The 23,359-nt window shown below is 40.0% G+C and overlaps 2 protein-coding genes across 2 annotated transcripts; one reads left to right on the forward strand and one right to left on the reverse strand.

Annotated features, from left to right (window-relative positions):
- Positions 1-686: 686 nt before the first annotated feature.
- Positions 687-3,035, forward strand: LOC121191573 (cathepsin S-like). The gene is made up of 7 exons (XM_041052767.1): positions 687-1,061; positions 1,403-1,525; positions 1,749-1,898; positions 2,023-2,247; positions 2,367-2,532; positions 2,678-2,780; positions 2,881-3,035. Exons 1-7 carry the CDS (start codon positions 942-944, stop codon positions 2,978-2,980), a joined length of 987 nt encoding a protein of 328 aa, XP_040908701.1. The 5' UTR covers positions 687-941; the 3' UTR covers positions 2,981-3,035.
- Positions 3,036-7,717: 4,682 nt separating this feature from the next.
- LOC121191890 (synaptic vesicle glycoprotein 2A-like) lies at positions 7,718-16,994 on the reverse strand. The gene is made up of 12 exons (XM_041053339.1): positions 16,385-16,994; positions 15,911-16,091; positions 14,913-15,064; positions 14,042-14,175; positions 13,570-13,659; positions 12,977-13,084; positions 11,733-11,821; positions 11,474-11,638; positions 11,222-11,355; positions 8,709-8,915; positions 8,460-8,619; positions 7,718-7,901 (listed from the first exon to the last, which is right to left on the reverse strand). The coding sequence occupies exons 1-12, from the start codon at positions 16,992-16,994 to the stop codon at positions 7,718-7,720; spliced, it is 2,214 nt and encodes a 737-aa protein (XP_040909273.1).
- Positions 16,995-23,359: the final 6,365 nt, after the last annotated feature.

A 23,359-nucleotide genomic window follows, 5' to 3' on the forward strand; every position in this document is an offset into this window, starting at 1 on the left:
TTTGTACTTTTCCTTTTTGATTTTCAATTCAGGACTTTACCTGAATGTACAGTTCCTCTCAGCTTTATGGAGATTTATTTTGGGTTTCAGCTCATTGTTCAGCTATTTCAGTTCACTCTCACCACTCTCCTGGCATCGTTTTCAGAGGGTGAGGGTTAGGTTAAAAATCCAGAGTACACAACCTGCTCAGCACCAACCATCAGACAGACATAGTTAGAGACCAGCTGGTGAACATTTTGGAACTTTTAGCAGTTGAAGACCCAGATATTTCCCTCAGGAGTTGGTGGAGACTAAAAACAGAGCTAAAAGAGTGAGAATATTGGACTTACATTCATCCACAAAAATGACTCCAAATGAGTGCTAATGTTGCTCCATGTGCATTGGCAACTGTTTGTTTCACTGTATCAGCTTAACAGGTGATGCCTCTGCTGCCCCACAGTAGCCAAAAATCAGTTATTGCAGAGTTAATGAAATACAGGTGAGCAGTCAGTGAGTTACTGACAAATACAGGTGCTTCTAGATACAGCCTGGAGTTTCCCCAGGTCACCTGCTCAGGTAGGTCAATATGTTTCTTCTAGTTCCACATCAGCCACCTGGTAGAGTATTAATGTCTACTACCAGTCAGTTTGTCAAATTATATGAACTATGAACACTCTGAAAATTACTGGAAATTACTTGTACATGCACTTCTCTACCTGCCAATGTTTGCCAGAACTGATGATGATATGCGTGCCTAAATGTCTTTAGCATAAATTTCACTGTTTTGATTTAGTCAAGTTTTCCTGCTTTCCACTGCTTCTAATTGTTAACTGTCATCACCTGGAGGTGTTTGAGCTGCAGCTGTCCAATCAAAGCATGAACCAGGCCTGTGGTCAGTTATATAGCATTTGTTTTCACTGCCTCTGGTTGATTGACAAGTTCTTCCTATCCCAGATCCAGCTATGTCTCGGAGCCTGCTTTTCACCATCTTGTGTGGATTTGCAGCGGCCGTTAACAGTTCAGAACTCGATCGACACTGGGAGCTATGGAAGACAGTGCATAAAAAAGTGTATTCTCATCAGGTAAATGTCTTTAATCCCTGTCAACCTAGTCGCCTAAACTTACGTTGTTCTTGTCTAGAGGATGTGTGTTTGTTGGGTCTGTCTTCAGTTGCTAATTAGATGATAAATCCATACTGGTTTTGGTTTAGGCACAATATCCTGTTCAATGATTGAATTATGTCTAGAGTAGTGACTGTGAACAGTTTTTTTTCTTTTTCCATGTGAACACAATACCGTTTGGCTTGAGGAAAACTGTTCCACCTTTACTTATATATCTAGAAATCCTAATAGAAACATTTTCTGTGCCTCATACGGTATGAAAGCTGTTTTGTGTGACGAATAAATTGTTCTGTATAACACAGATTGAGGAGATGGGTCGCAGGAGGATTTGGGAAGAAAACTTGGAAATGATTAATGTCCATAACCTGGAAGCATCCCTGGGTTTACACACCTACGAACTAGCAATGAACCACTTGGGAGACCTGGTGACTAGAACACTGTTACCTATTTTTGTTTCATCAAACCATTGTGTGTATGCCTCATAAAACCATGCCAACAATAAAAAAGTATGTGGATTTTTTTCCCCTGCTACTTTGGGTTTACAAGTTGTTGTAAGTGACTGAAAATCAAATATATTCATCCTAAACTGACAGGTTTACACACAAATGTAGAATTTCTTTTTTATTGTTATTTATTTATTTTTTGTAGACCTCTGAGGAGGTCGTGGGCACACTGATGGGCACCATTGTGCCCTCTGATCTGAAGAGGGGTCCTTACAACTTCGTCAGGGTCAATACTTCTCTACCAGCATCACTGGACTGGAGGGAAAAAGGCCTGGTAACTGAGGTCAAAATGCAGGTGAGGTCCCAGTAGGTCATGCCCTACAACGTCAGTACACACCAACACAGAACATCTGGACTTGTCTTTGTAGCAATAGATTTAGTCTATGTTTTCATTCATGAGCAACTTTGCTAATTTTTAGGGTTCTTGTGGCTCTTGCTGGGCCTTCAGTGCAGTTGGAGCTCTGGAAGGGCAGCTCAAGAAGTCTACAGGTATCCTGATGTCCCTCAGTTCTCAAAATCTGGTGGACTGCTCCCTAAAATACAACAACCACGGGTGCAATGGTGGCTTCATGACAAATGCCTTCAAGTATGTCATTAAAAACCAAGGCATTAACTCTGATGCTTCCTACCCCTATACTGGCAAAGTGAGTTAACAATGGTCAACCAGTGCATGTTAAGAGTTTCACATACTGTGGTTAAATCTTTTTAAATAAGCTTCTGTCAAAACATACAATAATTCCCCTTCACATGACTTTCTTTTCAGCGTGGGAAATGCAAGTATAACCCATGGCATCGGGCAGCTAACTGCTCCAGCTATGTCTTGTTGCCAGCAGGGGATGAACTTGCATTAAAAGCAGCCTTAGCTAACATTGGCCCCATCTCCGTCGCAATTGATGCTTCCAGGTCGAAGTTTCTCTTCTACCATCATGGTGAGTGGTTATCGCCTCTCCTCTTTAAAGTAATACCCAAGTTTAATTTTAGCAGGGACTTGAAGAAGTGAGTTTTTGTCCCATGATCGAAGTCTGGTTTCAGCTTGAGCTTGAGTTTTGATGCCTGCTATTTGTGGCCCGACAGGTGTGTATAAGGACCACACATGCACCAAGAATGTGAACCACGGAGTGCTGGCTGTGGGCTACGGCAGAGAGAGAGGACTCGATTACTGGCTGGTCAAAAACAGGTGACCAGAATTTCTAGTCAATTTGAATTTTAGATTACGGGAAACCTGTTTTGTTTTGTTTATTACTGATTTTTATGATGTAAATATGCTTCAATTGTAGTTGGGGTGTAAACTACGGAGATGAAGGCTACATCAAGATGGCTCGGAACAGTCACAACCAGTGTGGCATTGCTCTCTATGCTTGTTACCCCATCATGTGATCAGCAGATGGCCTAATGTTTTCTTTTTTTTATGTACAGTAAATCTCTTAAATAAAATTATTTGATCCTTATAACTTATGACTTTCTTTATCTAACTGAAAAGTTAGAGGGGGGTACATGGGGGAGGGTGACCACTACATTACTCAACTCCAGAAACAGTACAACAGAGGGTCACTGCCGACCCGGCAATAAAACTACTATGAAGCAATAAGCTCCTGTTTGCTTCTAACGTGGAAAATACATTTCCACCAAACAACACAAGAGAACTGAAACACCTACTCTGTAACTTTTCAGCAGGGCAGCTGTATGTGGGTCTCTTCAGTGGGTTAGTGTACATGTGGAGTGTGTATACAACTTCCCACTGACATTAACATTTAAAGTGTGAAGAAAAACTTAATTTAAATTACACTGATCTCATGCCCTGTAATCCAGACAATGACATGTTTTTCTTTCTTCAAGTTTTATTTTCATTATAATTCATCATTTTCTTCATAGAACTGGGTAAATGACACAAAAGTGCAGTTCCCAGCATAATGAACAACTCTCACATAAATTAAATACAGCACCTTTTCAGCATCACTAAAATATTCTCAATATCCAGAAGTAATAAATACTGAATTTACCAAGATTTTCAGTCTTCATTATACAAAACACAAAGACAACATACAATAGATTTTTGTGTCTTATTTTTTGGATTTTTTTTTCCTTGATCTTTTGTTCCACAAATTCCATACTTGCACGTACAAACATCTACAGTTTCTACACACAGTACATTGATTTTTGAATTGAACTCACATTTAGAGTAGAACTTTTATCATTTAATAAACAGGTCAGAGTCAAACCAGAGAAAACAAAAACAGCAACTCCTTCAGTGCAAACTACAGTGAAGGATTCTTGCAGTTCTTTACAGACAAAGGAGTTGTTTTCTGGCATGGGACGGCCCTTTCCTCAGAATTCCACCACGACTGATCCGTGTGCTCCTAAGAGTTGAGATGGCCACAAACCATGCCATAAAAAGTCCTCCATCACTTTGTCAGACCACCATCATTAAGGGAAGTCTTCAGGCTGGTGTTTGCTTTATTTTGACACCTCATATATCACTGCCATTGTTATATATAAAACTCCAACCAGTGACACTTCTGATAGTTTATACATATATATGTATATGTATATATATATATATATATAGAATGAAATTATACACATAATAACATTAAATAGTAAACTTTTATATTTTGGGCAGGAGCTTCAATTTGACAGAGGGCGCTCTTTTGATGAGTTGATAAGCCGTGGTCCTTTTAACGCTGACTTCCTGTTTCCTCAGAACTGGGGAAAGCCTCCACTTTATTGCTTACACTTCCCCATATTCAACGGACTCACATGGACAAACAAGTGTATGTCAAATTGTATTTTTTGTACTTAAGTTTATGCATATTTTTGGCTCCATTCACTTAAAAGTATTTCCCTTTTCTGGCTGTAGCTATCTTGTACCTCTGCAACAAGATGAACTGCACGATTACAAGCATCCTCATCAGAAATTCAGGCACATATATGTATGTATATACATATATGAAGTTACCTGGGTCCAAGGTAAACAAGGAGCACAGTCACCACTAACTTACTTTCAGAACACATACTCAAGTTTCACCAATTTTAACCCCACTTTGATTAAGAACAATCACTGCAAGCAACAAATCTATGTCATCATACAACAATGAAAACAAGTTCTTGCTTTAGACAAAAACAGCTGGCATACAGGACGTCCAAGAAGTCAGACAATACGATACAAACATGCGTCACGATCGGTTGAATACAGAAGGATTAGGGGGTGAAGTCGTCTTAATTTGAGATGCAATCCTTTTACCATGTTTCTAAACAGAGGAACAGACCACACGTTATCTCTGAGACTGGCTGTCTTTGATGGGATTTGTTTTAACGACTGAAGTGTTTCAGCAAAAGAGCACCAGTGTCTATTATGAGGAACATTACATTAAATTCTACACTGCATATATCGTATTAGTTTTTTTTTCTTCTCATAGTGTAAATATATTTCCGTGGTCCCAAGCTGAGCTGTATTCATCACAGGGATGAAAACACCGCAACAGAAAAAAGTAGAAAAATATGTGGCAGAAGATTTAGAGTCAGCTTATATGCACATACATACATCCGCACGTCAGCAACACATCCAAACTGCCTCTCAAACATGAACAGGACGGGACAAATTTGTTCATTGAACATGCACAAGACTTTGTACACAAGCAACTAAGGGGAGTTTTGATCCTAAGAACGCAATCCAGATTTGACAATGTTAAAGGAACAGTTCAACATTTTGGGACTCTGATTTTGTTTCTTGCTGACAGTTGGATGAAGATCAATGTCACTCTCGTGTCTGTACAGTAACATGTTATAACCTGTCTCTTTAATCTGTCCAAACACCGAAGAGTAAAAATAACAAACTGTAGTTTTACGACGGGTTAAATGCCAGATGATTTCTTCCCTCTTTCTTTTACCTTTGGACAGAGCCAGGCTATCTGTTTTCCCCTGCTTCCAGTCTTTATGCTAAGCTAAGCTAAGCTAACAAAAGTGACACACTCCTGTAGCTGAGATTATCCGTTATCCATCTGAACTAACTTTATTAGTCTGCTGCAGGGGTGGGGGAGGTCATCAATAGACAACAACAAAGCCTCTAACATCTTGAACACACACACACACACACGCGATCCAGAGGACGTCTTTAGGTCAAAACATCACACTCTGCTGTGCAGCAGCAGCAGCACTCATCTACTCACTCACTGATTGTCAGCACACATATTGATGTACACCTTTGGAGAAATGATACCGAAGTAGTGATATGTATAAAAAATGGTACTCACTTAGCCTCCCTTTTAGAGCGATTGTGTCTGATTCAGATCAAAGTCACAGCAGACGGGTACGTATGATACCATTAAAGACAATAAGACAGTATCATGCGGGAGCACAGTGAATAACTTTTCACTTTTAGTAGAATGGAGGCAGTGAAGGAATGACTGAACAGGAGCCCTTAAAATGAAATTAAACAAGCGATTCTGTAATCTGTTTTCTCTTTGTGCTTCACTGCCTGATCAGCTGCTACTGCTTCTTATTCTTCCTACTTTTGGTCCCATTTGATTTGTGCTTATGAGGCTAATGAAGTCATATCATGACTTTTAAGGGGCGCAACACAAGTTTAAGAAAGCATGCTGACAAGAAAAAAAAAATCTTAACTAGGTGCACTTACTGGGCTTTGACTGAGGGTTTTTTTTGTAGAACTACTGTTTCCAATGTCAAAAATGAACCTTCACACTCAGATGATTTGTTTAGTGACTTGCTTTCAAAGGCTAATTAATGCACATGGGATGGAAAATTATCCTGCATGTACAGTAATTTGGTGCAGTGGTGCTAAAATACAAATGTTGCTATCATTTTTTGAATTTATCCCGTAAACATGAGACTGCTGTTCTGTACATTCTGCTACTGGATCAATAAGATGACTGAAAAATATGGTCTATGTGGCGGCACTGATTTCCTTGAAATGAAGAATAAATTAGACACTTTCTCACACATGTACACATGCAATCACTCACAGTCACATAGAAACACACTCACTCGACTTATTCAGCAAATATTACACTTTTGTATCTGCTCTCACATTTAGAAACTTGACCAAAATCCGTCCCACAGACGTTCCTGTGCTGCAGACATGAACATCATCACACTGCCACAGCTGTAAGGTTCAACAACAGGGAGGGAAAAACATTAGTTTAACACTGAACACCGAGGAGCTGGATCAAACTATTCCCATTTACAACTGAGAATCCTGTGAAATGCATCTTCGCCTTTATTTTTAGGCTATAAGAAGAGGAGCAGACTGGATTTATGCAGAGACAAAAAAAAGAAAAAGAATTAAACTGTTTCTGAATGAATCCGGCCTCACTGGAATGTTTTGGTATTATTTGGTAGAAAGTAACGGCTCTCAGTAGGTCTAGCTTCAGTAGTTGGCAGTGGTGAAGGGTCAGGGGTGCTTTTAGAGAAAATATAACCACCCTGAAAATAATTTCAAGGTCTTTTCATAAGAAAAACATTTCACCAACCTGTCTATGAGCATCAGTCTGAATGGAAATGTTAAGTGAATTGCACCAGTAACATCACAGCAAATTAAAAAGCAGCACTGAAAGCCAGTCACTGAGGCTCAGGACAGACGGGAGAGAAAAACACAATCATATCTGAAAATTGTCCACACACACAGATTAAATCTTTTCACGCGTTCCACAAGAAATGGCTTTTTTTTCTGTTTCATCTGACCACTGGTGTTTTCACTGTTGATCTATGGGCATTTTATCCTAACGGCATTTAACAGCATTTCCATTTGTACCATATCACCCTGTACGTTTTACACTTCTGTAAAAGATCTGACTTTTTTTGTTTTGTTTTATAATTAATTTCACCGCAGGTGAAATTAAGTGTTTATGTACGTACTTGTGCTATCATGACATGGGTGTTTACTTCTACGTCTGTGTGCTCTTCTGTTAATCTCTGTGGGCCTGTTAAGACTTTGAAAGATGTGATCCATATTTCAAAGGATTCTGGGCTTACAATGGGGATGGCAGTCTGTTCTGTTGGTGTGTGATGGGCAGTGCTGAAGCTCTCAGGGATGTTTGGGCTCTAGTTGTCAAACACACACTCCAGCTGTACTCTGTTGCCCACTGCTGGTCATCTCTTTTACTGCAACACTTGGCCTCGTGTTTCAGGTAACTTTGTTGCAAGGAAACTACCTGCAGCGAGTGCACCAGCGGCAAATAAGATAGGAACAGCCTTAGTGATGCCGACAAATGACTGGAAGATGCTGATGCCCAGGACGGCCGCCAGCTTACAGAGGGCGTTCAGGAAGCCGAACGCCGTGGTCCTTAGGACAAGAACAGAGGGATTAACACAATTCAACCTTCTAAGCTCAAAATTCAGAGCGTAGACTAACAAATAAGGGTCCCATTACTAAAATACAAAACTGTTTTTATAATAATCCAACCAAAAGGAGTCATCAAAGAATATTTTACTCAAAAGCTTAGACTTTAAATTATCAATAAAACATGAAAAGGACTTCAGTGTGAAGCAAATCACATTACAAACAAAGCCCTTCTTCTTCAGACAGACAATTATGTCTACCCGTTTCTAATACCAATTAAATGTAATTGAACATAGCTGCACAAACACAGATCTTTGACTTACGGTACACATATGGGTCTACACTGGTTATGTATTTTTATGAGATGATATAGGTTTAATTTAGGTTTGTACCAAAAATTAATAGACTATCTTTGCTTATAAGTAAGGAACAATTTGTGTTGAGCATCATGAATATTACACTGTGATATGTTTTTGTATAACACCCAGCTGTACTCTCCTCATCACAGGGTATGATCTTCTCTGTATTGGCAGCAGTGGAAAAAGCTGCTCTCTTTGTTACCTTTTATCGGAGGGGTAGAGCTCCACTGTGATCACATCCAGGGCGTTCCACGAGGCGATGCTAATGCCACCAAATAGACACAAGAGGGCAATCATCCCTGACTCACTGTTGCCGAACATCAGGAAGAAACAGCTGACACAAGATATAACGCTGGATCCCGCTGTTCAGGAGAGAGGGATGAGAATTCCATTAAGCTGAATAGCCTCTATGGCCACAAGTGAATTATCTGCAGTGTTTAGGTCTACCTACCCAACATCCTCAAACGGCCAATTTTGTCCATTAATAGAGCCGACACAATGTTGCCGGGCAACACTGCCAATGTGCCGAGGAAGTTGACAAAGTATATCATGTAAGCATTGTTGAAATCGTCACTGAAGTCGAGCATGCAGCCCTCCTTGTTGTGGAGAAACGTGCTGTTGATCAGTTTACAGTTGACAAACCTGTATTTGAACAAATCTGACAAATGAAAGAGAAAAAGAGAGCGAAAGGAGTGTTATCGCTGATTGATAAGCTGATCGATAAGAATCAAAAGAATCAGAAAGAAAATGTTTGAATTCTTGAGAAATTGTAAATCCCACAGGGAGTAAGAGGGAAATGTCTACTACACTTTTTAAAAATTCCACTTTTATCCCACAACTTTTACAGTTTCATTTTCAACTGTCATTATTTTCTGACTGTCCAGTTGACAAAATCCAAATGAAAGAAGAAAGGAGTTGTTGGAAAAGTGTCAAAATGGTGATACACTCATCTAAATCACTTTGTGTTGGCTTCGAGAAACCTTATTTGCCCCACATTTTGCCTCTCAGAGTGGCAAAATACTTCAGCCTGGGAGGAATAATGTTTTCACCTCCTCTGCATGTTTTCTGGATAAAAAAATATATATATTTTAAGAAGGGTTTTATTTATTCTTACTACAAAAGGGCAGTGTTCTTTATAGCAAAGACCGTGGTGAATATACATATTTTTTCTATATAAAGAAAAAAAGTCCAACTGCACCACCCCCACCCCCCACCCCTCCAACCCCCATTTCTGGAACCAAACCTACACCCTTGCATAAAAGATCCATTTTCCCAGAAGAGGGGAAAGAAGAAACTAAATGATCTCCCTGCAAAAGCAGCCAGGACATCTGCACAGCCACCACACAACTAATCCTCTGTCAGCGTCTGTTTTTTATCAAAATTCCTTTAAGGCGGGGACTAAACATGAAAAAACTGAATCCAACACAATCATTTTTGTTCCCCGGGACTTCTTCAAACATACATTGCATCAGGAAAATAACATAAAAGGTCATGGGAGGTCAGACAGCTTCTCCTCGAGCTTATAAGGTCAGTTACTTTACACTGTGTTTATATTTTTGCAGCCTGCAGCAGCTGAGAAGTGCATGATTAGATTTTCTGATGACGCTGCTGAAACTACCTCCAATAACCAATAACAGTTTTATTAAAGGGAGTCAGGCATAAAAGTGCTGAAGGATCATAAAATTTTAGATGCTCAAATGACACAAACATAAAAGAATGTATAATTGGCTTCAAGGATGGGAAGATTCTGCTCCTGTAAAAGCTGCTGTAACCGTTGGAGTGAAGATGTTGAGCTTCAAAACTAAATCTTTCATGGCTTAGAACTGGATGGAAAGCTGCTGTATGTTAACAGAAAGCAGTTTTTGAGTTCCTCAGATGTACTTCCCAGTTCTCAATCTGACATGTTGACTTAAAGGCTCATGAGCAGAAATCAAAACCACAAACAGCACGAAAAAAAACCCCACCACCAATAACACACCGTGGACTGCAGCTTTCATGTAACAAAATCAAGTTTTAAATGCTTCCATTTTATGTGCATTTTTGTGTGCAGTGACAGATCACATGTAAATGAGCTGCACATACTATAAATAAGTTAAGTAGATCATAATTGCCTTAGAGATTCAAGAGCAAAAAAAACTCAAGAGCAACAGCAGACAAAAAACACAGGCACATTCAAGAGTAGAATCACTGTTAGAGTTCTTACACACTTTTTGTTATTTTTGATATAATTTGCAGCATAAGGAGAAAGTTCTTATGGAGCAGATTAATGCAGATTAACAGTCATTATATAAACAGGCACTGTGATGCTGAGATCCAGAATAAAGGACATGAAATAAATTTATCTTAACATATACACTGGTCTGTTTAGTGTCGGCAAGAGCTTTGGTTCTGATTATCCTGTTAACACATTCTTGCATCTGTTTTTTTTTCTTAATTATGAAGCACTGTTTCACATTTAATCTCATCCCTCTGGCTTCAAAACATTTGGGCTCAATTTGTTTATGTTGCTACGGTAACAGTGCGGTGTAACCCCGGGATACTAGCATCACAGTGTTTCTTTGGTAACAGCCCTGCTGAACTACTGTGGTTTTCTTTTTTCTTTTTCTCTATTCTTAGTTTAAGCTGCAGTAAAAAATATTTAAAATTCATATGCAATCTCCCATGATTTCAGTTTCTGCTGAGCAGCAGTGTGATAAAAGCACAGTGATCATTACAAACCCTACAGTGCAACTAAAACTAGTGCTGAAACAATTAGTCGATGTACACAGAGCAGATTTGCTGGTTTTCTCTGTTTTTCACTTTTTCCTGATGTTTTATAGATTAAATGATCAAAAGAAACAATCTAAAGAATAATCATTAATTGAATAAATCATCAGTTAGAGTTAATTAAACCTTGTGATACTGACTGTCCACTTTGATGGAAATCATCATTGAATACACTGATGAATTTCCATTGATATTTACCTGTGTTATAGAACAAACTTGCAATGAAGGTGCAGTTTCTGAAGAAGGTGTGTGTGGAGGTGATGTCCTCAAAGTAGCACTCCTCAAACACGGAATCTTCAAACACCATTGATTTCATCTTCAGGTTGAGGAACCTGGTGAACAGGATATTTTTTTCAGTTTCGGTTTTATGTTGCATATTTGTAAAATGTTCTGTGCTTTGGTATTAAATTTGACAGCAACAGTGACCAGTTAACTACATCCTGGACTTACTTGTCATTGAAGTAGTGTCCTTGGCGATGCACTTGGTTCTCCAGGGTAAAGTTAAAAGTGACATGCTCCACTCGTTCCTTCGTGAAGGTCTTTGTCTTTGATTCATATTCCTGCTTCTGGATGTACTTGATCATGTCTGGGAACCACACCGTCAGGCCGTAATAGCTGTGAAGTTGTGAGAGTCAAGAACAGATCAAACAAGGATCAAAAGTGAACGTGGTTCACGATATAGCAAAGGATTTATGAGTCTTTAGTTTACCTGAAAGACATGGTAAACCAAACAGCCATGAGCATGAAAGTCGTCCGCTTATATTCAGGGCTGAAGCAGGCAAGAATGTTATTCCGGATCTGCAACATATGAACAGCAAAACACACAACTTTTGATAAAGAAAGCCTTGGATACCAGATTTAAACTCTCAATAAATTTGTGGTTGATCACACTGCATATGTGATCACATTCATCTGAAATGAGATATTTCTGAGCAGGAACGTGCAACTTGTAAAGCTAGAAAGAAATTTATGAGTAGAAGTTAAAATCACATGATATTAGCCATGCAGGTTTTCCAAATTGTCCTATTGGTCTCTGCATAGACCCTCAGTGTCTTCCATGTAAAACCACATTTTTACTGCTTCAACTCTTATTGTCAAGACTTTTCTCTGTAGGCATTTAAGCAGGTGGTGCAGGAGCAGATTCAGAAGAAATGGAGGGTGTAGGCGTGTGTGTGCAGCAGAACGTAGGCTGAATGCAAATTAAAATCAGGCACAAAGCTGGCAAAGTTTCTACCAAGAGCAGTGGTGCTGCAACAATGTACAACACAAGGAAAAGACGCATTTGAACATGTGAAAGTCAAATGAAAAGGTAAAATAAATGTCCCTGGTTCGTCACATTTGTAAAAACTAACACCTACCAGAAAACGTGCACAGGATTTGTCAGAGCTACTTTCTGCCAGTTCAATTTTATTACACAAAAGGAGTGGAGAAAATCTGAGTGTGGTTATGGCTGAAAAAAACAAACCTGTATCAATTAGCCAATTTTCTGTTTAATTCACTCACAAAATCAGATATAGGTCAAGAACACAAAATAATTGATAGGGAATAAGATGATGATTTAAACCTTTTACCTACGCTTGAACTACTACCACCGACACCTCCATCCACACTGTCTGTTTTCACCAACGCCAGATCCACTGAGGCCTTTTACAGCTTAGGGATAGCTGTTAAGAGCCTCAGTCTCATACTCTTGTATAATAACCGTAACACCACAGGTTTAAAGATGTAGTGATCTCAGGGTAATTTCATGCTTTAAAAACTTGGTTGCAGGCACCTGGTTACAGTTTTAGTTCACAAGCGCTTGCACAACCACAAATCTCTGATTTATGCAAGCAAACCCCACATGAGCCCACAGAGACCTTTCAGTATCAGCTTCTTTGGCTTAAATAAATGATATATCTGAATTAGATTTTCAGCTATGAGAGTTTTTTTCCCTCTCTCTGTTTCACTCACCTGATGGGAGAGGCTCATAATCTTCAGTCTGTAGCGTTGCCAGACTGGAGTGTCGGTGCCGGTGTCCACCAACTCATCCATCTGTTTCACCGTCTTGATTGTGGTGACCTTAGATGAAAGAGACAAAAGTCCTTCAGAGGCATGACTTCAGCCAGATGTCGTGGTTTTCTGACTTACTGTTAGATTTTCAGAGATTCTTTCTCCAGCTGCTTTGAGTCCACCAGAGGGGAACTCCAGGCAGATAATACAACAGTTTAATGCTGACACATTGAAATGTAGATAAGAAATATGGAGGCAGATGTCTGTCTGTCAAAGTAGATGGAAAACTGTCTTTATGTACCTGATTATTAACTCAAATGTTTTTTAAAGTAAAGACCCAATTTATCATTGTACCACCACAAAGTTTGTTTAGTAGCTGTTGTGCTTTGACTCCATATCAGCTTACTCTGCTAAATCTATATTTGGATTTCCTGTCATGAAGGTCCACTGTGGCTCACTGTTTTAAGGAAAATATGTCAAGTAGGTCATGTGGGTGTATCTGAATGTCTGCCATGCTGAACAAAACAGTATGAGTGTTTGTCGATGATACTCACAGAAAACACCCTCTCTGGGTATCCTTTTGCTCGCATGTTTGTGTCGTGAACTTGCTTCAGAATCATCCAACCTTCGTCATGCTTGCCGTTCTGTTTGGGAAAATAGTAAAGGTCATACTCTTTTCTGCGTTGCAGTGATTTCTGCAAAAGTAACATTAATTAGCTCCAAGTCCAACATGATCCGCTCAGATTCAGTCACCATTGTTTGAAGTGCATGAAGAAAATCAAGACAGTGGCACAGAAACCACACTGCCTAATAGCATTTTGGTGGTGTTACTGTAAAGCGACACAGACAAGTATAAATGCTCACAACAGCGTGGGCCACTTGTGTAGGCTACATAGGCTTGACATAGGCTCTATGTCAATCTCAAACAGAAGTCTAAACTGGCCTTTAGTTTACACAATTATATATGAGTAAAACCAGCTAATACTGCCAGAAAGGGACTAACTCTTAGCAAACACGTCTACTAACCTCCAAGTAGAAGCGTGGGCTCTCTGGCATGGCGTTGAGGGCAGCGATGGCTGCAACAGAAGGAAATGCACACACTAACACAAACACACGCCAGCTATGGAACTGATACGCCGAGCCCATCTGGAAACTCCATCCTGAGGAGACAGAAACAAACAAACGGACGGACACAAAGAAATGAGCTCACACTTTATACTTTCACTCTACAAATGTGAGTCAACTCAAGACAACAGCAGATAAGGTCAGACAATCAGTATTGATAAAGCACAGTCTGGAATATCTTTAATTTCATGTGACACACTATGAACCATGTTCTTATTTCTTCTTCCCTCCAGGGAAGTAAGAGGTCAGAGGTCGGTCTCGACGTAGTATCTGCCACCAAAGGGCTTCAACCTGCATTCCTCCACCAACAAGCTCACCTGCTGCGAAAACCAAAGCTTTAAAAGATATCGAAATTTCATGGAATAATCTGACATTTTGAGAAACATGCTTATTGATCTTATCTCAGCATTTACAGTTTTATAGGGGGTAATGTACCAGACTATTTCATGGTTGTGTAAAGTGCCTACCAACTGCCCAGAGCCAATAAAATAGTCCAAAAACAAAATATATCATGTTATATAATGAACATATTCTGTTACCTTTGGACAGAACCAGGCCAGATGTTTCCCCTTGTTTACAGTCTTTGTCCTCAGTTAAGCTAACTGCCTACAGCTTTATATTTAATGGACAGATACAGTCTAAGAGTGGTATCAGTCTTTTTATCCAACTCTGTGCAAAACTCTCTGCTATTAATAAAAAGGGATAAACAGGTAATTTGGACAGTGCAGCTACCCATAAGTTTATAATCTCAGGGATATGTTACTGTACTCACCATAATGTGGGATAATAGCCCAGGCCATAGCCGATGCGTATATTCCCCCAATCATCCAGAACATGCAGAGCCAACTCAGGTGCTCACCGCGCTTCTCTTGGGCCAGAAATTCAGAATAGTAGGAAAACACGATGGGAATTGAGCCACCAATCCTGCAAAGAACAGACACCAACTGAGGCCAGAGCTGAAGATCCAGCAATGCACACAGAGTTAAGGTTGTCAGACTAACAGAATTTTGTTTTTAGAAATAATCGGTAAGTTTATATAATTTATATTGTACCAATGCATCATATACACCTTGTTAAAGTGCTGATACACTTGGTCAGGCACTTGTTTACTTTGAATAACTGTACGATGGATATGACGAGATATCATACTTCGAGTGAGAGCAACCTACTTCAAATCTGAGCTAAAACCAGAGCAACTGAACTGTTAAGTGGAGGCACCGTAGCTTGACTCTCCAACCTTTAATTTACTGCAATGGTTTGTTTTGTTTGGTCACCAAAGCCCTAACATTATTTTCAATCTCTCCGCACTTGTGTTACTCCGCCACCATGGTGCAAAAGTAAATCATAGAGGCTCAGTGGGAAAGTGATTGCAAGTGAGCGCAAATGGAAAAGATCTCAGCATCTCAATTTGCCACTTCAGTAAACCAGAGAAGTTGCTGTTTTTAATAATATAAAGACTCTGGTGCCATAAAACCTGGAGTCTTCAAAAACTTTGCTACACGGTGGGAAAGACTGAAAACTGAACAAATAACAGCAAAATACATCTATAATTGATAATCATCATCCTTCTGTCAATACTGACATGTATAGTTATGTAATTATATTAGCCTGATTTTTGAGTTTGACTTTTTGTTTTTCCCTTGTCCCTGCTAGACTGTACTGTAGAACAGCATGCCCTGTAAACGTCAGCACATCCAATTTTAAAGATAAGCAACTGACAAATCACAGTAAGTGGCCCAGATTGAAAAAGAAAATTATTTTTGCAATTACCCAACACCGGAGAGGAGCCGGCAAAACAGAAAGGTGCTGTAGCCCTGGACGAAAGAGGAGAAGAAGGAGAAAATACTGTTGATGGAGAGAGAGATGAGAAGAGACTGCCGACGGCCTATCCGGTCAGCCAGGGCCCCCCAGAGGAAAGCCCCGACCATCATCCCAAAATATACAATCAGGCCTGTGGAGAAAGAAAAGAAACGGTGATCTAAATGCAACATGTCAGTTTTTGTTCAATTAATTAGAGAATGATTTTATCATTGTTTTATTTCAGGCTTTGACCACACAGGAAATACTTGTTAGTAGGATCATTCTTAGTTTTTTTTCCTGGAATTTGTTGGTAATAAGAAAAAAATACTACATTAGAAGCCTTATCTTTGATAAGGCTTCTAATGTAGTAGAAGCCTTATCTTTGATATAAAAATCCACTGTGACACAGGAAGGGAGACACGGTCACCTGTAAAAGAGTCTTACCTAGCATGCTTTTGTTAGGTTCGGACAGGCACATATCCTTCTCAGCGCTGGGGAGGACAAAGCCGACCACAAAGATCTCAACGCCATCTGCCATGAGAGCCAGACCCAACACAAAGTACAGGGTCCACTGGAACTTCCCGTGACCACATTCTTGTAAAATGGTCTCATATTGTTGAGCCAGCTCCTCCTGGTCCTTCCTCCTCTCGGCCTCAGACACCCCGATATCTCTGAACTGCTGAGCGCCAGCCCCCATCGAGCCCGGCCCTCCAGCCAGGCTACCTTTGCCTGAATCAGCCCTGGGGATTCCTTGGTACTCGCCCTCGTAGATCTCATCATCCTCATCATGACCCTCCGTGGAGTCACTGTGGCCACCCTCATCATCATTGGCCGCCTGGCTGTCTCCACGGTAGTAACCGCCATCCTGGCTTCCCTGCATTGGGTAGTCATCATCGTCATCCTCTTCAAAACGACTGTAGGAGCGCTTACTGTACTCATCGCTCATCCGATCCACTGAACGGCCGACCTTCTTAACAGCTTGCCGCTTGACTTCTTTGGCAATGTCTTTGGCACCTTTTATGAAGGCAGTCCGGTTTTGGTAGCCGTCCTCCATTTTGAAGAGGTTCAGAAGATGCTAAAAGCAGTCAAACGTTGTGTAAAGAGGCCACCCGAACGTGCTGGAGCTTCAGTTTGTTCAGGATACACCTCACAGATTTGAAGAGCTGACTCCCAGTTCACTTGACTGATGACAAGCTCCTCTTATATCTGGAGAGAAAGTGGATATAAAAATTTGTCAATCTTAAGTTTTTTTTGTAATAATTCAGGTATGTGGAGGCACTCATCAAAGGGTGCATTGTGATGAAGGACAGTATTTGGTGGGAGCATCAAAAGCAACAATGTACATTTCTGGTGACCTGTTAAGACTTCTTGTTGGTCCATCAAATATCTACAAACAGGCACAAATTATCACAAAAAGATGCAAAATGACCACATAGAGACACAAAACTACCCCAAAAAGACACAAAAATGGCAACAAAGAGATGCAAAACAATGGCAAATAGACACAAAATGGCTACGAAACAACTAAAAAGAAATGTAAAGCAACTACACAGAAACACAAAGTGACCACAGAGATGCAAAATGATCACAAAGAGACCAAAATGGCTACAAAGAGATGCAAAATGTCAATGACAACATGCAAAACTACTCCAAAACAGCGGCACACAGATGCAAAACTAGGATTAAGAAACATGCTCTATATGTCTGGGTTTTCATCTCTAGCCATGCCAATCACATTTTTCTTTGAACTGATAATTCTTTTTTTCTTTGAGCTAACCAAAACTAACCAGCCTTTAATGATGTGTTTTCACACTACACCTGTTGCATTTCCATATCTGCCCAGCATATGCTCTGTGCTGAGTCACCGATGGACTCGACCTGTAATTACAGGGTGAGACATCAAGCCTTGATCGGCGAGATTTTTAATGGGTGTTTCTTGGTGCGGAAAGGCCTTGAAAGCCTCAGTTCATGGTGGAGAGCTAGTGCATCACCATGACTCAAATTTAATGTGACTTATAATAATGCTTCAAAGGATCAGACGCTAGTTTGGAATAAAAGAACATCGCTGTAAAGTCTTAACCCATGTTAACATCTCTTCATTATGTAATTTAAAGACTACTCACAAAATCACCTCCACTTAAATGTGAATTCTTGAATATTCTAAGCTATTCTAACAATACTGAAGAAAGCACAAAACCCCATGGATTAATCAAATAAAGCTGTAAACAACGTAATTGAAAACTGAACAACTGCTGATTCAGAGGCACTGTGAGTTAAAAAAAACGAGGCTTGAAACTGAGAAAAAGACCACAGAAAATTATACCCGTTTTATTTGTCTGCTGCATCACATCTCTTTTGTGAAAAACAATTCTCCAAAAGAACATTTATAAGGCACTGACTTCTGACTTGTATAATTCATTGGTGATACGCACATCCATATGTTTCTGCATTGAGACACTGCGTGCCTCAGGTCGCCATGAAATAAAATAACATGTCACTTTGAATTTGTGCTGCAGTGAAACAACAGACAGAAAATGAGAGACATCTCTGCAACGCTCACTTTCACCCCTGTTTCAAAAACAAGGTCTGACAGGTAATAAAAGCACAGACAGAGCTTTAAATGTTTCCCAGGTACGTGGTCTATATACAAGGCCAGAGCCGGGATTTTCTGATTTTCTTCTTTGCACTTTTAAACATTAACTTTTGTTTTCTGTAAATTGTATCGCAGGATGATTATGTGATGGTCTCGATGCTGCTTCAAAGCGTTCTCCATGCTCCCAGGATATAATTCTGATGGAGAAATCCTGAAGAAAAACAAAGCTGCTCATTCATTTGTTAAAATCCCCAAATTCACAAGTACACTGAGGATATAAGCTCAGTGTCCTCAGTGATAGCATCAGTCCTGAATATATGGGAATATATGGAGGCAAATGTTCAGTCTGCTCTTTATAGTGAGATAAGATTAAAAAATAACCTCAATCTTTACTGTTCACTGCAGTCAGAGGATTGAAACTTTTGTTTTCAGGGCAAAGAAAGTACAAATTACATAAGACACATCAGACATCTGCAATTACAATTTACAACACCATTAAGTACCTAAGACAAAGTATAACAGTAACTGTTTAATGATTGATTTGTTCAATCACAGTAGAATTGTATTCTTGTTTGTTTAAATGCCCAGGAAATTCATATTTGCAAGTCTCTGTGAATGAGTGAGCCAAAAATAATAGCAAAATAACTTAGCATCTCATTTATGAAGTGTTTAAGGTTTTATTTTGTGTTTTTTACCAATTAATTCCTCAACTAATCAGTTAAAAATGTCATCTACAAAATGTCAGAATATAGTGAAAAGGCTCGATCACAGCATCCCACAGCTTCTGGTGACATTCTCAAATCACTTGTTTTGTCCCAGACCCAAAGATATTTACTTTATAATCATACAAATCCAAGAAAAGCAGCAAATCCTCACATATAAGAGACTAATTGTTTCAACTCTTTATACACTTATCGAAGATATTCAGCAGAATTATGCCACCATCTGCATCCTGCTCAGTGCAAACATTTGGTTCATTTGTTTACGTTAAATTTCGCTCAGACATCACCTCCAGTCATAAGGCCGCAGATCCTTCACTGTCAGCATGACAAGCAGATTTACTGGCACAGATCAAAGGAACCCCACCAGGCCTGGTCAGTCAGGCTAAACAGTCGGACTCTAATCTAATAATATTTCAGACCAAACGCACTTACAGGCCTGTAATCACTACTCCTTACAAAAGACAAGCACACAAGCCTGTGTAAAATAATATGAGCCTATGGGGCCATGAGCAAGCATGAAAACAACAGAGCTCTTTTATTTTAAAGCCCTTGCACACACACGCATTTTACCTGCACAGGTGTTTTAACTTATTTTGCCTGCCATGGCAACATGGTAGTAAAAGCACAGGGGTTAGGAATAACAATAACAATGGCTCAGTTCTATTTAAATATCTCGGTAAACCATAACAGTGTGATCCAGCATGAACAACACCAGGACCATGAGACTGAAATGGAATTCAGCCATCAGTCATTTCGTTATTTACATGTGTGATTTTCCTTCTGTGACATATCGAAATAGCTGCTAACAAAAAAAACAAAACAAAAAAAACAAAAAAACAAGAATAACTGAAATCACCTGCACGGGTGCGCAGGACAGTGTCTGCACAATATATGAAGCAAAGCTGCAAATCCAAATCTATTTCAAAGAACTGAATGCTAAAGTAAAAATAATCAGTCACTGTAGGAATAATTTTAAAAATCAACCACAATAAAGCAATAAAGAGTTTTAAGTCCAATAATACATATAACAAATACACTATACAGCCCTTTAGATGGATAGATTTTGAAATAGTTTGGAGCAAAAGAAAATTAAAAAAAAACAGACATCAAAAAGTTGGCAATCTCCGCTGCAAAACAGAACAGCCAGAAACAATGCAACAATAACTGAAAATGTGTAGGCTGAAGCCACAGCTTATTGCACCTACTAATTTTATTTTATTTTACCAAGCACAACGTATTTTGCTTGTACCAGTGTCCCGCAGTATTCCACGTTTACCCCTTTGACAGCAATGCAAACATTAGGCCTGTCCTACTGTTTCTTAAACATGCGTATTCATCACATTGGTTTTCTTCCTCACACATGCATCCTGTAAAGATAAAGACCAGTCAGACTCGAACAAACGCTTAAAGCCCCCTTTTCCCACTTTCTCATTTCATCTCTTCCCACTTGGCTGTCAAGTTGACAGCATCTCCCCATGCAGCCTGCAACACACAGCCCTGTCAGTGGAGAGGAGAAGAGGAAGGCCTGAGGAGGAAGAGGAGGAGGAGGATGGAAATTACTGCTCCCTGGTCTCAGTCTGAAATCCTTTTTTTTTCTTCTCCCTCATTCAAAAATCAATCATCATCAGTTTACCACTTCCTTGCAAGGCTAAGCAGGGCAGACAGCCATCACATCACATGCACGCATGCAAGCTTATTAAAGCAGTGAGAGATTTCTATCAGTCAAGTGTCGTGATGAATAATCTGGACACCTGAAGATAACATCGAATCAGCGACAGCCAAACAAAGCCCCCCGCAAAATAAATAAATAAATAAATAAAAAATCTTATCATTGGCCTGTATTATTTTCCGGATTTTAATATCTGTGCTGTTTTAGCTTCTTGCAAGATTATTTTCCACAAGCAGCACATTAGGTGAGATCACTGCGAAAATGTGAAAATACAAGAGTCTGATTAAATATGTGCGAATTAAAGCATCCAGTCATAATTGTCTTCACTGATGTTAAGGAAAGAAAAAAAACAGAGGCCTTGTCGCTAACAGGCCAATTTACACAGCCCACAAATACGGCCGGATTAAAATATAAATCTGTCACCAATACCAGCCGATTGTCTGCTCGCTTGCATCCTGACATCTGTGCTCATTCTTGGAAATCACAGCCAGCAGCTTGTCACGACTTGGATTAGATAATAGGCCCACGTCTCGATTCACAAAATCGATCTTAATTGCTGTGTGAAGCAAACGGCTGGAGAACACGCCCATCGTCTCTCTTATGATGTCTTAATACGAATTTAAAAAATCAAATCAAATGATAAAGACACAAGACGCCATCAGCCACTAACAGTTAATTATCATTTAATCTCACCTTAATTCCTGCGATGTGTGGTCCCTCTACAGCCAGGGAGATGGTGATGATGAGGATGAGGAGGAGGATGAGGATGATGATGCGTACGAGGCTGTTGCTGTGAACCGAGTGATGCTGCTGTGCGGTTTGGAGGAGAGAAGCCCACGCCATCCACATACACTCGGTGATGCGCAGGGGTCCCCTCCCCCATGCAAACCCTCACGAGCACACGAGCGCATTAACGCCTTCGTATCTGGAGGGGTTTGGCGCACACGTATCTGCGCTCATTTCCTCCACTGCTGTTGCGCCACAAAGCTCGTGCAGTTTGAAGTCAAGCAGGCCGACGGTAGGTTTGCGCATCAAATGTTAAGAAACAACAATTTGTTAATACATACACGATATATAAATATATGCATATTCTCACACGCATGCGCGGCTTTTACTTTCACCCGTCGATTCCCTGATCATTGGTTGTGCACGTGAATATCAAATTGTGTGCAGAGACAACACACACGTGCGAGCGCACCTGACTCCGGTTGCCATGCCAACTACCAATTGCCATATTCTTGATCGCTTTCGCTGCATCAAGACTTCCCACGAAGAAACGTGAGACTTCACTGACACAGTGATGTCATCGCCTGTGCCATTCAAAAAAAAAAAATCTCCATGGACACAGCTAATATAATGTGAAGTAGTACAAAGTGCAGGAGAATGAGCTTTGTCTTAAAAAGCCCCAGCTGGAGGGAATGTGGTGGAAAGTCTAAAGGAGGTTGTATTGTGTTTTTAAAAAACAATAACAGAGGCTCATGACGAGAAACAGCCTGTTTCACACTTTTCTGTAAACTGTGTGGTTCTACTAATCTACAGGTGCACAAATCCTAACCTGCAGGTTTTGTCGGATCATCAGAGGGAGGAAATCAAAATACTCTCAGAAAAATCTTTGGTACCATGTCGTGTCATCTTGGGGGAACAATGTGTCAGAAATAATGGACAGAAACAAACTGCCCAGGTTTCTAGTCCTTGGAAGTAGTAGTGTAAGTAGTGTACACAGAAGAGTACAGAACTGCTTTGTGGGATGTTGGTTTCTTACTGTAAATCTCAATTAACCTCACGCTACTTGCAATTTACCAACACAGTCATGTAGCACGAATACTTTTACTGTGTAATGCTGACCAACCAACAACAGAATTTACTCGGAGACCCTGTGGCAGCAGGGCCAAAGAACAGAGATGTAGGTCAGTCCATTCACCAAGAGAACACTTTGTTTTAGAGCAATATATAACAACAATCGCAGGCCAGGCTGCCATGACATTTGAAGTAAATACTGTCTGCAGAGCTTGATAACCTTTTGGTGACTTGTTCTATCCAAAACCCATCTATCTCTCCACAACAAATATCTAAACTCACTGGCCTTTTCCAATAGCAAGCATTTTGACTTGTACTATAATACAGTAGTAAAACCACAGGGGGGGGGGGGGGGGGGGGCAATAACATTTCTGATGGCTCAGTGCCAGTGAGCCAGCAGCCAGGAAACAGGACACCAAAATAAAATGCAGCTATTACTGATGTTTATCTCACATTAACTTTTCTTTCTGTGATGAGTCAAAATGTCATGAACCATGATCATATTACTTTGATCATACTATTGGTTGGGACTAACCTAAAAAAAAGGGCCCACTCACCCTGAGAGTCAGCTAATTTTCTTTTGTTCAGTGCATGAAGATAAAACTATATTTTCACGTTTCTATTCAAAAGTGAGGAAA

The sequence above is a fragment of the Toxotes jaculatrix genome, chromosome 13, assembly GCF_017976425.1.
Source record: "Toxotes jaculatrix isolate fToxJac2 chromosome 13, fToxJac2.pri, whole genome shotgun sequence".
NCBI classification, from domain to species: domain Eukaryota; kingdom Metazoa; phylum Chordata; class Actinopteri; family Toxotidae; genus Toxotes; species Toxotes jaculatrix.

Coding starts and splice junctions, on each gene's coding strand:
- LOC121191573 (XM_041052767.1), top strand. CDS start 942: ATGTCTCGGAGCCTGCTTTTCACCATCTTGTGTGGATTTGCAGCGGCC. Junction 1,062..1,402: donor AAAAAGTGTATTCTCATCAG/GTAAATGTCTTT, acceptor TGTATAACACAG/ATTGAGGAGATGGGTCGCAG. Junction 2,533..2,677: donor GTTTCTCTTCTACCATCATG/GTGAGTGGTTAT, acceptor GTGGCCCGACAG/GTGTGTATAAGGACCACACA.
- LOC121191890 (XM_041053339.1), bottom strand. CDS start 16,994: ATGGAGGACGGCTACCAAAACCGGACTGCCTTCATAAAAGGTGCCAAA. Junction 11,822..12,976: donor TTATGAGCCTCTCCCATCAG/GTGAGTGAAACA, acceptor CATATGTTGCAG/ATCCGGAATAACATTCTTGC. Junction 7,902..8,459: donor CTCTACCCCTCCGATAAAAG/GTAACAAAGAGA, acceptor TCTTGTCCTAAG/GACCACGGCGTTCGGCTTCC.